The sequence below is a fragment of the Hemitrygon akajei genome, chromosome 9 (genome assembly GCF_048418815.1).
Source record: "Hemitrygon akajei chromosome 9, sHemAka1.3, whole genome shotgun sequence".
In the NCBI taxonomy this organism is placed as follows: Eukaryota; Metazoa; Chordata; class Chondrichthyes; order Myliobatiformes; family Dasyatidae; genus Hemitrygon; species Hemitrygon akajei.
Window position 1 is genome coordinate 49,264,936 of NC_133132.1, and position 15,850 is coordinate 49,280,785.

The 15,850-nt window shown below is 37.1% G+C and overlaps 1 protein-coding gene across 9 annotated transcripts in view; it reads right to left on the reverse strand.

The window, feature by feature from the left end:
• The window catches only part of LOC140733095 (sodium/calcium exchanger 1-like), a 225,677-nt gene that overhangs the window by 55,472 nt on the left and 154,355 nt on the right, over nucleotides 1–15,850 (reverse strand). For 5 of the 9 annotated variants that reach the window (XM_073055944.1, XM_073055940.1, XM_073055943.1 and 2 more), the window contains 6 exons: nucleotides 14,324–14,430; nucleotides 13,091–13,111; nucleotides 11,674–11,691; nucleotides 11,550–11,564; nucleotides 11,204–11,272; nucleotides 6,740–6,870 (listed from right to left, as the gene is read on the reverse strand). In XM_073055944.1, the coding sequence (XP_072912045.1) occupies nucleotides 6,740–6,870; nucleotides 11,204–11,272; nucleotides 11,550–11,564; nucleotides 11,674–11,691; nucleotides 13,091–13,111; nucleotides 14,324–14,430 (361 nt within the window). Of the gene's footprint in view, nucleotides 1–6,739; nucleotides 6,871–11,203; nucleotides 11,273–11,549; nucleotides 11,565–11,673; nucleotides 11,692–13,090; nucleotides 13,112–13,703; nucleotides 13,808–14,323; nucleotides 14,431–15,850 lie in introns of all 9 variants that reach the window. The other 4 variants (XM_073055948.1, XM_073055949.1, XM_073055946.1 and 1 more) reach the window with 3 other exon arrangements.

A 15,850-nucleotide genomic window follows, 5' to 3' on the forward strand; every position in this document is an offset into this window, starting at 1 on the left:
TTTTTGTTTTTCACTGTTCTCTGTAAACTCTAGAGGGTGCTGTGCATGAAAATCCCAGATCAACAGTTGCTTAGATATTCAAACCACCATGCCTGGTACCAACAATTATTCCATGGGCAAAGTCATTTAGATCACATTTCTTCCCCATTCTTATGTTTGGACTGAAAAACAAACTTATCGACCATGCCTCTATGCTTTTATGCATTGAGTTGATGCCAGATGATTGGCTGATGAGATATTGCAGTAACAAGCAGGTGTTGTTAATAAAGTAGCCACCGAGTGTGTATGTGTAAAGTTTTATAATTCCTTTTCCAGTTGGGAAACAGGTCACAGGAGACATTTGGAAATATTTTGGAAATCAAGAGCATTCTGGCAGAAGAAGCAACACAGGGATGTGAACAACACAGCTTACACTGATGACTAATTACCTTTACGGTCTTAAGAGGCAACAAAACCTGCTAAGTTTTGGATAGCATTTAGATGCAAAGAACAAATAAGCCTGCAGGAGTATCCTGTGTGCAGAAGCTTATGTGTTACAGAAGGAAAAGCTTAGATAACTGAAATTGACAACTGGAATGGCCCATCGTGAAAAGCAACAAATATACTGGGGATGGATAGATGTAAAGAAATAACAAATTTAACCAGGTTTGATTATATCCAAGATTTGAAGGAATAGCAACATAGAACAATTGGGAAGAGCAAACTGAAGTGGTAACATACTCTACAATATAATTAAGTTAGCCTGTCAAACACTTCAATTCATTCATCATGTACATACCAATATGCCATTACTACAGGATCTTTACAAGATTAAAACTTCATGCTTACAAATAGGCTCTTAAGTTTTATTGACTTGCTGCATCTTACTGCATTAAATCAGTTTTTAAATGGATTGGATATAGATGTATCTATTACAATAAGTACATTTAAAATGTATTAAGCCAAGTGTTGCAGTTATAGAAAGAACAATGGGGTTTTTATAAAATAAATGAATTATATTTAAGATATTTTATGAGTAATGCATCATTCTACATAATCCTTTACATATAAATAGGTTATAGCTGTGAAGCAAATGGTAATGAAATATAGCATAATGGTTGTGAGTTCAGCTTGTCACACAAGTGCTCTTTCACTAGCTGTCAAATTAATGATGCTTAGTGGATGATTTTCCCCAAGACTGTTGTATACATACATGAAAACAAATACAAGTCATGAAGCAGCTAAAAAAGTAAAATGAAGTTTCAGTGGATCTCCATTAATAAAAGATCTCAGTGAAATGTTAGCCATTATCAAGCACATCGCTGGTCATTTTAGCACAAGGACAGGAGGGAACAGAAGGTCATGAAAGAAAGAAGGGGGAGGAGCACCGGAGAGAGGCAATGGGTAGGCAAGGAGATGAGGGGAGGGGGCTCCTTCCCCTTCCCTTTCTTCCATGACCTTCTATCCTCTACGATCAGATTTCCCCCTTCTCCAGCCCTGTATCACTTTCACCAATCAACTTTCCAGCTCTTTACTTCACCCCTTCCCTCTCTCATTTTCACCTATCACCTTGTGTTTTTTCATCTCCTCCCTTCTAACTCTGACTCATCTTTTTTCTCCAGTTCTCCTGCTGAAGGGTCTTGGCCCAAAAATCAACTGTACTCTATTCCAAAGATGCTGCCTGACCCGCCGAGTTCCTCCAGCATTTTGTGTGTTGTCAACACCTATACATTTAATTTCTAGATGCTACAAGAACAGAAGATCAAAATTTAAAGCATACTGCCCATTCTAATACTATCTCTTCTGAGACTGCTCCAATGCACTACTGTCCTGTATTGTACACAGATAGCCAGTTAATGTTTGAGTAAAGACTGATATGATTACTTTGCAAGCTGGTGGGCTAAGAAACCCCTTTATAATGGAAATACAACATGTTAATGCCTCTAGCAATAAATCACACTGCTTTTTGCTGTACCTGCATCCCAAGATGGCGCTGGCGACTTTTTGTGTGCAGCTTTCAAGAGAATCATTAAATAATCCTTTTCAGAACTACTGCAGGTGAAATCTGCAGCTACAGACACTGTAGTAAGCGATGCTATTTCAAGTTGTTTAAGGCTACTGATCTTTAAAATCAGTGCTGCTCAGGGTGCAGACCACCCAAAGAGGGAATGTAGCAGTTGGAAACTGAGGGAGCCTCATGATTGTCTGAGGAAACAGCTGTTGGTGAGGGCTTCTGGTAAAACTGAACTGCAGGATTCTAATCTCCTCCCAGACTGCTACTCCTTCCACTCCCCCCTCACCATTCTCCTGGTGAATGTACAGCTTCTGGAAAATAAAATTGAAGACCTTAGAGCAAGTTTGGAGTAGCAGAGGGACATCAGGGACTGCTGTGTACTCTACTTCACAGGAACATGGCTCAACCCCAGCTTCAGCATTCCAGCCCAAAGGCTTCACTTTCCACTTCACGGAAGTGGCATCACATACAGTCAGAGGCAGTGGCATTTGCTTCAAAATTAGCTTAGCGTGGTGCACAGACATGATGGTCTTGTCTTCAAGTGTCAAGCATTTTATCTGTCAAGTGAGTTCTCCACTGTCATCCTGGTTGCAGTATACATTCCACCCCGGTAAACATCAAGATGGCACTAGAAGAGCACAGCACTGTGATCAACAGTCACGAGATTACACACTCTGATTCCTTCCCAATCATTGCAGAGAACTTCATCCAGGCCAGCTTAAAGTTTCTGTAAAGCTACCACCAATATGCCACCTATGGAACAAGATAAGCCAGTACATCATTAAGAATGCTTACCGTGCCATCCTATCGCCACACTTTGGCAAGTTCAATCATCTGGCTGTACCTATACACCCAGTACATAGTCAGAGACTGAGGACCACAGCATCACTGGCAAGGACTGTAAATGCATGATCAAGGGAGGCAGAACAGCATTTACAGCACTGCTTTAAATTGGTGCACTGGACCATATTCACAGATTGTTCTTCAGACCTGAATGAATATGCCATAGCTGTCACTAACTTCATCAAGACCTGTATGGATGTGTGCATGCCTTCAAGAGCATTCCGAACATACCCAAACCAGAAGCTGTGGATGAACTGGGAGATTCACATTCTGCTGGGGGCTGGATCCGTGGCATTCAAGGCTAGCTTACCAAAACCCTACAAAAATTCCAGATACAACCAACAAAGGGCTATCGTGAGATCAAAAGGCAATTCCATGTGAAATCAGAGATATAATCACATTGATGCCAGCTGTGGCAGGGCATGCATGCTATTACTTTCTATAACAAAGGACCTAACAGCATAGATGGCAGTAATGCTTCATTCTCTGATGAATTCAACACCTTTTATGCATGCTTTGAAAGGGAGAATAAAACCACACCTGTGTGAATCATCAGGACACCTGGTGATCCTGTGTTCAAACTATCTATATAAGCTATCTTAAGGAATTATATTTATTATGTTTTTTATTATTATTCTGTTCTTTATCTTTCATTTTTTTGGATACAGAGTAACAATTATTTTGTTCTCCTTTACACTTGTTTAATATTATTTCCTGTACACAATCTTGAATCTTCAGTCTCAGAACCCAACATCAGAACATCGTTTAAGGTGAACCCTTGCAAGGTGTCAGGCAGGGTACTGAAAACCTGTCTAACCAAATGGCTGGAATATTTAAGGATATCTTCAACTTCTTACTGCTGCAGTCAGAGGTTTCCACCTGCTTCAAAAGGACATCTTACTGGTGCCCAAGAAGAACAGGGTGAGCTGCCTCTACAACTATTGCTTGGAAGCACTTGCATCTACTGAAATGAAGTGCTTTAAGAAGTGTCATGCCTAGAATGAACTCTTGCCCACTGCAATTTCCCTACTGCCTCAACAGGTCTACTGCGGATTCAGTCTCACAGGTTCTCTGCTTGGCTTTGGACCACCTGAACAACAATACATATGCCAGGCTGTTGTTAACTGATTACAGCTCACCATTCAACACAATCATGCCATTAATAATAATCAACAAGCTTCAAAACGTGGGTCTCTGCACATCCCTCCAAATCAGGTCATTAACTTCCTCATTGGGAGTCCACAGTTAGTGCAGATCAGCAATAAAATCTTCTTGTTGACTCAATGCAGATGATGTACCTTAAAAATGTGTGCTTGGCTGATTACTCTCTCTACTCATAAATATGCAGCTAGGCACAAGTCAATTGCCATCTATAAATTTACCGATGACACCATTGATGCTGACTGAATCACAAATGGCAACAGGGCAGCATACAGGAGTAAGATGGTCGAGAGGTGTTACAACAACAACCTCACATTCAACATCAGCAGGACCAAGGAGTTGACTGTGGATTTCAGGAAGGGGGAAGTTGGGAGAATACACACCAGTCCTCATTGAGCAGTCAGTGGTGGAAAAGGTGAGTAGCTTCAAGCTGCTGGGCTTCAATATCTCAGAGGATCTATCCTGAGCCCAGCATATTAATGAAATCATTAAAATGGCATGTTAGCAACTATTTTTATTAGATGTTTCTGAAGTTTTTTATGTCACAAAAGACTAGCAAATTTCTACATATGTATTCTGGGAACATTCTGATTGGTTGCATCACCATCTGGTAAGGAGACACCAATGCACAGGATTGAAAGAGGGCTGTAGACTCAGCCAGATCTGTCACAGGCACAACTCTCCCAACCATCAAGGACCTCTTCAAAATGTGGTGTCTCAAGGCAGTATCTATCATTAAAAACCTTGATCATCCAGGACATGCCCCATTCTCATTACTACTATCAGAAAGTACAAGAGCCTGAAGACACACACTCAATATTTTAAGAACAGCTTCTTTCCCTCTATCAGATTTCTTAATGGTCTACACACCCGTGAACAAACTCATTCTTCCAGTTTGCACTATTCATGTTGTATTTCATGTCTTGCACTGTACTGCTGTCACAAAACAACAAATTTTACAACAATGATAACATATCTGACCCTGATGTCAACCTTTTATAGGTCAGTTCTGCAATCTCACCATTTAGATAATACAGCAGATTTCAGTTAATTGGGACACATCCGGGACCAGTACCTTTTGGTTTATTTAAGTGGCTGTCCCAATTAGCTGAAGTTGTGTGGAAATATTTTAAAAAGGTATTAAAAAGACAAACTGAGTAACAAATTATGGATTTAAATGAAATACCAAACCAATTAGCTCTAGTACCATAAAAATGTGTATTAGTTTGTAATTACGGAATTCACCTGTGTTGCATTCTTTTGACAGTAAATGAACAAAATTAGCACAGACACCTAATGCAGGTAATGGACTGCCTTTGTACAATGCTATCGATGATTGCATCCTCCAAATCTTCATTTTCACTGTAACATTCAAGATGATTGTTGATACCTTCAAATTCTTTGTAGTTTCTAACTTGAATTAGTAAAATCATTTCATTTTCACTCCCGACTAATTCTAACATCTGCAAGCTTGAAACCGTGGTGAGCAAATCAGTTCTGATTTATCTTACTGCTTATTTATTACCAATTGTTTGTGACAAAAATCATGGTTTTTAGAACACAAACATATGCAGCTGATGCCATTTGAAAAACTGTTTGCCCAAAGCACTGCATTGAGTCGAACAAGTGTACAGTACAGGTGCAAGTTACAGGCTGTTAGGAATAGTGTCCTAAATAAACAAAGGGATGCCTGACTAATTTCTTGATTAGTTTTTGTTCATTAAGTGTTGTCCCCAAATAATTGGCTACCCGATTAATTGATAGCAATTAACTGGAATCCAATTTTTCTTGCCTAGAATGGCAATTTCATATTTTTCCCACATTGACTCAGTCTATTCCACTGTAACCTCCATATCCTCTCTTCAACTTGCTTTCTGAACTATTGTACTTCAACCAAATTACGCAATACCTTCATTGCTTTTATTCAAGTTGTTGTTTATAGAAATAAATATGATTCCAGGACCAATTCCTCTGGCAGACCACCCCATTACATTTCACTGACCAGAAAAGGATTCACTTATTACACCTCTGACTAGCTAACAGGAAGCAGATCTTCTACCCAAAACAGTATGTTATTTTCTACACCATTAGCTTCTATTTTCCACAACCAGCAATTCCCCTTCATTAACAACAGCATTTAACTTACTGCCCTGATCCTTTTCAAATCTCTTTCAAAATACTGCCATACTTTCAGTGACCTTCAATAACTTCATTTCATGTGGCCTTGCTTCTCTATAGAACAGATCAAGCCACCTCTAACCAGTTCCATGCAAACTGCTTCATCTAAATTTACTCCCTTCTACTATCATACCTTTGAAATTTAACCAACTTTCTCTAAAATTGCAAAATCCTCTGTTTAATCATCGGCTTTTATCCATCATATATCAAAACTACTGATCTACCCAACTGCATACCTACACTCATCCCTCCTTCCCCACCTCCCCATACAAGCCATCATCCAAACAACTGCTAATTCACATTATGGTCTTTGTTGCTACTTGGAATATAGACCTGAACATTATATTGCAACTCTATGTTTCACAATCATCACCAGGATTAGCTGGACCATGGTGGAATTCAATATAGTCTGGAATGCAAAAGGTGTCCATCATTACTACAAAGAATGTAAAGTTGACTGGAAAGCATGACCATAATCACCTTGCTCCATTGGTTTTCCTAGTATTGCCTTCTAAACATAACAACTTAATGACCATAATCTTTTTTAAAACTGACATTTAGTACCTTAAATTCATAAGATTCTTCAATTACGATTTCCAACTTCATATTTTCTCCCAGAACTGGACGGCCCATTTCTGCAATCCGCTGCTCTTCCTCATCTTTGTTTGATATGGCCTTTTTATCTTCAGTATTACCTGCAACATAATTATATAACTAGATAGCAGAAACAAAAACTGTAAATATATGTCTTTAAGTTTACACATTGCTTGCAACCTTTACGGCACTTACCATACCATAACTTTTTTAAAAAAATTGTGCCTTACTTCAATTTTTTGCAGGATGACTTTCAAATTACCTTATCCTTGGAATTTTAAGATTTTTACAAATGGCTTGTGCCACAGTACAGTTATCACTACATTTCTTTCCAATATATATCTAATAATTCATAAACAACCCAGATCAAGACAGACAAATTTTATATAAAGAGGAATAATTAGTGTAGAAATGTCTTGCACAAAAGATCAACAAAGAATGATAAATAATCTCTGAAATGGACAAGTTGGAACATTATGGAAGATGTTTGCTATGGGTGGTAAAAAGATGACTTGTTAAGTCAGTAACAAAAAAACAAATCCACAGATATATTAGTTATCAAAACATGTTTTTCCAAAACCACTTTTCTCTTCTTCAGCTTTGTTTACTAATACACTGCAAACCACTACATGATTTCAACTGATTCTATGTGATCTCATAAATAGTAAACAGTAAAACAATGTAATAATTTATAACTATATAGTTAATCCGGCTTATAGATTCCTTTCTAATACCATCTCATTTAACAGCTAGCCTTGGTGCACAGTGTGCTTTGATCTATTTCTGAGGATTAGGCAAGCTCTTCTATCCTGCTGTAACAGCAACGAGCACAAGACTTTTACATCTAACTTTAATAAGGAAACTAAAGGCACAATTTCAATTATTCAGCTTAAGTCCAACTACCCAGGTCACTTAAATAGCAGAGGATCTAATTTTAAGTTCTACTAGTTGAAATTTATAGACTAGAGTTGGCCAACGTTGCAGCAAATTAGTGCTGTAATTATGATAGTAGTAGTTAGCATCAAGCATAAAATTCAGAACACAAACTGATTTAATATTTTGTGCAAATAGAACAAAGGTAAAATAAAAACAAATTGTTAATTTGAATTTTAAATGCATAAAATATTGTAATACTGATTTTGGGCTGTTTAGACTAATATCCCAGGGGGGAAAAAATATAACCTTGCAGTCCTGTTTTGATGACACCTTCAGGGGAAGAAGTCAACCATATTGTAACAATTATACCACTTTTTTTTCTGAGTGAGAATTATCCAAATTGTAGATATTCATTTCTCAGTGACATGTTGTCAGATGTATAAAATTCCAATTTCAAAACCAGCTGGGTTTAATTTATTGCTGCATATGGTGCAATGATGGACATTTTATCAGATGGAGGACATCTCTGAATCTGCATGCCCACTTGATGGGTCCAATCTGTTGGGGCAGACAGTTTCAATGTAATAAAACAGAAAATATAAGGCAAGTATTGGGAGAGCTGCTGCATGGGTATTTGTTTGCATCACAGTGCAAAATGCAACCTCAGTACAGCATGAGCATTGCTGGCTTTCATTTGTTGAAGCACTGGAAGAGCAAGCTCACACTTCGAATTTGGGACTAAGTTATTCCTCTTTGTGTCTTCTGTTGTCAAGTATCAAAAATCATTGAGATTCTTAATCTGGCATTCTGCCTTCACTTGAAGGTGTAGAAACATAGAAAACCTACAGCACAATCCAGGCCCTTCAGCTCAGAATGCCATACCAAACATGTACTTAGAAATTACCTAAGGTTACCCATAGCCCTCTATTTTTCTAAGCTCCACGTACCTATCCAGGAGTCTCTTAAAGGACCCTATTGTATCCGGCTTCACCACTGTCGCCGACAGCCCATTCTATGCACTCACCTCTGTGTAAAAAAAAAACATACCCCTGACATCTCCTCTGTACCTACTTACAAGCTGTACCTTAAAGCTGTGCCCTCTCGTGCTAGACATTTCAGTCTTGGGGAAAAAGCCTCTGACTATCCACACAATCAATGCCTCTCATCATCTTATACAACTCTATCAGGTCACCTCTCATCCTCCGTCGCTCCAAGGAGAAAAGGCCGAGTATACTCAACCTATTCTCATAAGGCATGCTCCTCAATCCAGGCAACATCCTTGTAAATCTCCTCTGCACCCTTTCTATAGTTTCCACATCCTTCCTGTAGTGAGGTGACCAGAACTGAGCACAGAATTTCAAGTGGGGCCTGACCAGGGTCCTGATCACCAGGTGGTGATCATTGGCTTCAAGAAATAGATCAAAGCCCAAGTAAAAACAATATTCAAGTATGTGAGCATCAAAATTAATTTTGATTACTTTGTACAGAAATCAGAAGTGAATGTTTTGCTTCAGATTTAACACATAACTGTAAACTAATGTGGTTGAAGATATGATTCAGTGTTGGTTGGTTGATCCAACTTGGGATTAGAGTGGGGTTTGGGAAAAGAGTTGATGCCAGCAAAGAGTGAAGGGAGTATTTCAGAAAGTACTGGATCTTTCCCCTTGTGCATTAAGGCAAGTACAGGGACCTTAATCTTGAAAGGAGCAAGTTCTCATGGTAAAGAAGCATCCAACTTTTTCACCAGGTAGGTGATGCTGGAGGTGAGTCCACTGTGATTCAGGCTTCTACTCACTTCAAATTTTCCTATCAATATCATCTAGAATTTCAGTGGAACGGCTGGAGAGGATGAACCCACCATAAACACCGGGATAGTAGCCAAAAGGATATAATGGCCATGACATCAAAGTTTGAAATAACTAATTTCCATGGAAATATGTATGAAGTGCTTTACTACCTTGTATTACAGGAATTACAGAATAACAGGGCATCCATGAGTTTAAATAAAAGCTCAAATGATGCTATTCATCATGCAAAAGCTACCACAAAGTCCTGTGATTTAAATGCCATTGCACAAAGTTACAAGAGGTGCAACATACTTGCATAACCCTATAGTTTTTAAATTCAAGAAATAATCCAATTCTAGATTTTCCCATTGTGTACAGGCCATACAATTCTTGAGGCATGTCTGTCCAAAATAGAGACTTCTTATAAGTTTATTTTATACAAACAATGCCTCATATATAACTGTTGCCCTAATTTCCACCCTGGCTGTTTACACTAACAACGTTATTTACACATTATTGCCCACATGTAAAGTCATACAGCTAACTAGGAAATCCTAGGTAACCAAACCTGTATAAAAATACCATTTCTTACTGACCTTTAAAGCATTCCAATTTATCTCATTTTATGAACTCAGCAGGATTTAAGTTCATTCAAAAATGCATTGAAGAACCTGAGATCTGCAAAGAACTTGGGGGTTACAAGGAGGGCAGGAGGATAGGACTAGCTGCATAATTCTTGCAGAGAGGTGAGACAGACAAGGCCAAATGGGCTTTCTGTGCTGTCACCATTCTGAGATTAATAAAACTATTTTAGACTCAAAAAGACTTCTTTTTCTTATTCACACTGAACTGAAAGTATAAAAAGGTGTAATACACTTTTCAAGAGCAGCGCATCACGAGGAATAGAAAGTTTGTGCCAATGAAGTATAAGTAATCTGAAAACTGGGTGCATTGAGTTTTCCCAGTGCTACTCAACTGAGTGGAATAGTGGAGGTGGTGGTCGTGGGGATGCAGCTGCTATGGACTGTTTTTAAGTACAATGATTTGAAGCCAATCAACACTAAAAAAAGGTCTCAACAATGAATTGAAGGATTACATAGGACAGAAACTGAACAATAACCTAATTAGTACAAGCTAACATAAGTACATCACAGAAGTTTGCTTCCAAATCTCTTCATCTAACACTATGAAGTATATTACTTTGTATGGGTAAAGGTAAACTTCCTCTTTAAAAGCACTACTGTAAATAATGACACAGCTTTTCAAAATCTTATTTTTCCTGGTACTGGCTGAACTGGAAATAAATGGAGAGAAAGTGATTTGGCTGAAGGAAAGATGATACAGTTTGTAGTTATATATTGCAAATAAACTCATTATTCATTTCAGAATTTGGCATCAAAATGCCACAACAGCAAAACAAATTAAAGGTCATCCAGAAACCAGTCTGTTGGAGAACCAGTGCATGTAATGAAGCAATGAATTGTGAAGTTCGTGCTAAATCTTATTGTGGATTTCCAAAAAAATTACTCTAGTGGCATTAGTAGATCTGACTAAGAGCTACCCATGTAACAGGATGACAATTATAAAGTGCAAAGCAGCATTTTATATTCACCACAGAATATTATAGTGTAATTATGGTGCTTCATTCCCTTTTGATGGATTATTGCTTCCAATGAGTGAAGTGCAGATTGCTGAACGAGTCAAAAATGCCTTAAGTGCAATTCCACTGTGGTAACTGAAGTGCAGTCAGTAATTTACAAAGTGATAATACCTGCAAAGCAGATGACAGTCGATGGAACTGGTTTGTCCCTAAATTGAACCTTCCTGTAGAGAGCATGACCTATAAACATGGGAATGATCCATAGGAAGAAATAATTTACTTGCTCAGATCCTTTCCACAATAAAAAAAAATCATTCTGTTAGTCTCAAATAGTGGGTTAATTAAATAGATTGATAGTTTAATTACTTGATTGCCTTTATTGTTTGAAAGTTAGACACTAATGTGCAAGAAAATTCGAGCTTTTAAAATAACCCAATTCCTGGTGCTATGTTATAAAGCGCTGTGATGTTTATCAAATACTGACAGTGCAATGGATATTAATTTTAGAAAGCCTTACCATTGAAGTACTTTGCTTCAAAAATTCAGCAAAAATGGAAATAAAGTGCAGTTGAATAATTTGTAAACACATAAGCATTAAGTATTTGAAATTGTAGTTAAGCAAAATCTAATAAACAGCATACCTGTCTTTGTGAAGGGTCCTAATAATGACAAAAAAAGTTATTGTTCAAAATGTGTGTGTATTGTAAGAGCATTCACATTGAAACTGTGGCAAGAAAGTTAAAATAAATCCTAACAGAATCTCCCTCTTAGTGGACATTACTCATGCAATTTACTATCTTCCCCACATTCATAGCAGAAATTGGTATTCACAAAGAATGCAGGTGCCACCAGTTTTTCCTCAACCACTAGTATTATGTCATGATCGAAATGTTTCGTCAAATATAAAGCAGTACTTTAGATTTTTTTAAATAAAATCACAAGCCTCATCATATTAAGTGTAGATATTCAGCTGGGAGATCTTAATGAGAAGTTAGATACAATAAAGTACAGCAAAGGACGATTTATAATAGGATTTATTTCTGCCACTACATCATTACATCATATATTTGACATCATATTTGATTCAAACTGATATTCTGGGGATGTGAGGGTGGTACACTGAAGAAGGAGAAAAATACAGAAATGGATTACAAGCTAGAAGGAGCTGTTTGGAAAATTCATTCTACATTAAATTTTTGAAAATTTAATGAGGGGTAAAAAAAAAATCTGTAGGAAGGGGTTCCAGAAGGTCAACTCAAGGCACGGAGGATCAGAGGTGCAGGTCAACGAATACTCAAAGGCCAAATGACATCGCAGAGATTATAAAACTAGAGAACAGGTGGGCAGGAGCATATACTGCAGGAGGTTGATCAGAACAAATTAGGAAAACAGCAGTCAGATTGTCAAGGTTGACAGGTGAATGGGACATAGCTACGTGCATTTCACTGTGCACTTTGGGCACTTTATAAAGAATGAAAGACAGTTGTTGACAAGGATATATAAAAAAAATGTTCAGAAGTAACTACACAGCAAGGGTGTGGGCGAGCAAGATTATAAAAATTACATTATTAAAGCAAGGTACCTGGACATGAAAAAAAAGGGTTTTAAGCTTAGAGGTTGAGGACCTGCATTGAGATTTGATCTCAGTTAACATTCAGGAACGAAGATGGAGTCAAATGCTTGGCAGGAGAGTCTGTCACAGCAGTTAAATATATCACAACCTAGTTGTCTTCATTTACGGCATCCAGTATTTTCAAAAATTCAACCTGCCTAATTTTCTTACCTAATCCTGAATGTACATACATAACTCAGCTGTGTTTCCTTTTTGCAAGTGGCACACCAACTGCAGGCTTATTTTTATTGTATCAGTATCAAACATCTTCAAAAAGTTTATTTTGTTAATTCATCATATGTAACATTGGGGACAGCAGAGGGATAGAAAATGTAATTGAAGCATCTTCCTCCAAATCTCAACACTCCTATAATCACACAATTCCATTCCCAGCATGTTACAGCTAAAGTGCATAGCTAAAAGAAACAGAAGACAAGGAAGCTTACCTAGCTCATTCAACAACAAGGCTGTAAAGAGAACAAAATGTATAAAGAAAAGTAAGACAAATAACTTAAAGATGGAACAGTAGAGGGTTACAAAATGAGACTCATTACCATTTCAATCTCAGAGCATTGGCATTAGGTATGAATTGACCATTTCAATCATTAGGGTAATGTGGTGAATTCTAGTAAAGTTAGTACAAGGAACTGTGTAGATAATTCTCTCATGAAAACCCAAAGCAAAATGTTGAGAGCAAGCACTTGTGAACTAGATTGAATGACAGCACCATATTAATTCTTCCTTTGCATTCTTTAGTGAAACATCAATTTAATTGAAATCTAAATTTGAAGTTTTCCTGTAATCTTGGAATTTTTGTGCTCGAAAGCAAAAACTAATCTCAATTGAAATAATGCACTATGCATAAAGGTAGTAAATGACTTCCGATCAGTTAAAGACAGTTCAACATTCATCATGTGAAAAACACGGGAAAATAAAACACCCAACAGTCAGATATGACAAAGGCTTTAGATAGTAAAGCAAGAGGAGAAAGTCAGTGTGAGAGTAGGACACAAACAGAGAAGAAAAGAATTCTCAAAATGTCTTTTGTTACTCTCACACCTTTCATTCCTCTTCTGATCCACACAGGTTCACCAAGTGCAATGAAGAAACTGTCTTGCTTTTCATACTCCTCACGGTCAATTACATTAATGGTAATGGTTTTCCTGCAAGAACATAAGACAAAGGCAAACAATGGATTGGAGTTGTCCATCACAATCACACATGCTTAAGTAAACCAAGTGATGGTTAGCAGATGTTATGAAAAAAGGGAGCCTGCACCACATTCAGATAATATTAACATGTAATAGGGTAGAAACTTACTATGCTTTAATTCATTGAGTTAACCTGATGCTCAATTTTTATCTACCTTACCAGCAATAAGGTAGATCATGAGACATTTTTTTCCCCCAACTGAGCATCTGTAAAACTTTTCTGATAATTATTTTCAGCTTCTGATTTTGAAATGCACAGTGTTCCATTTGAAAAGTTGCATGTGCTTATTTGAAACTATAAAAGTGTCAATTCTGCATGACATATCCAATTTCCTTTCGGTAGATCAGTTTTACTCTATTACACCTATCTAAATGTGTGCATCATGTCCTGGGCATCTGATAGTGCCAAGCACCCTGAGTGACATTCAGGCATGGCATTAAGGCCTTAGCTCTCAGCTGGTACCCCACCTTTCTTCTCACTCATCTCCACCAAGCGTGGCTCCCCAATCTCAATGAAGAAATTCTTGTTTTTTTCATACTCCTCATCATCAATTACTCTGATTTCTATTGTCTTGCTGAAATAGAGAAGAGAGAGGTGGAAAAAAAGCAAGAATTAAGAACAAAGAACAGGAGACAAAAGATGACTGTATCTTAATCCAAAAAAAGTGCTTTTGGCTCTCATGCTTTAAGAATTGAAAAATGCATTTAGAGAATAGGACCTATTTTCTAACCTACAAAATGAGTGAACAGAAGATTTTTCATAATAAATATGGAAATTACCCTAAAAATTATACTAGATACATATTATAAAATATGAGCTGTAATAAACTTGATCTTTGAAGTTTAGATGCTTTTAGAATGACAAAGGGGAATTAGAATAACATATTCATGGTCAGAAGAACAAAAGTTCAGGAAATGGAAGTCACTTCCAGAAAAGTATTCAGTTTAACAAACAGGAACCTGTAGAATAGAAAGGGAGGTTAAGTCACCCAGTTAGTAGAAAGTGATAATCAGCTACAGAAAATAGGCCAAAGATTTGGAAGTGGCCAAGACAGCAGTACTTGTCTAGTTCATAAGTTTCATAATAAGAGATTTATAACTACTAGGCCACATTAACCAAGGCTTGGCTCAATCTGATGCAACATTAAAGGAAAATACAGTGGATTACAAAGTAATTTATGTGTCCCCCCCACAACACTGTCAATTTTGTCTTTTTCCCTTTAGCATCATTCCTTATTCTAGTTTCACATGCATAGGATTGCTTAAGAACTCATCTTTAACTGTGACTTGACAACTTGTTATAAACCAATTATTTAATTTAAAATTAACATGTTATATCTGATAACCTTTAAGTCTGATCAATAAATTAACAAAGTAATGCAATGAGACAGCTTTTGACAATAGTTCCAACCCCTCAAAAACTAGAGTTCTTGGCATCACCTTTCTCAACTGCATGCAGTATAAAGTGGGTTAATGGATTAAGAACTATAATACACTTATTCCAAAAAAACCATTAAATACCATGACAATAATTATACAAATAAGGTGTTATACAATGGAAAAAATATTTGATTAAGCCAAACAATATGTAAACATTGCTCTAATCTGAAAATTTAGTATCTAAATAATTTACCATTTATAAACTTCAAAATTGGCTATAAAATGCTTAATAAATTTTAAGCATTGTAATATGTCAACAGTAACCTGTTGGAACAAACTTGCACTATAGTTTCAGTCATGTGATGCCATATACTTCTGATCTCACCTCAATTATCTTTATGTTGGGAAGGAGATGTTTTGGTGGCTTGCAAAAATAGTTGTAATTGCATGTTATACCCACTTACAAAATTCTGTATGTGAAGCATTACACAGAGCAGCTTCTGGGAAATGTATGTGCAAATAGCAGGACAAAGTTATTCACTATTCTCTGAAGATGATACTATTTTAGGTTTGGTTTTACTGGGTCTTAGTGCTTCTTTTGACACAGTTGAGCCT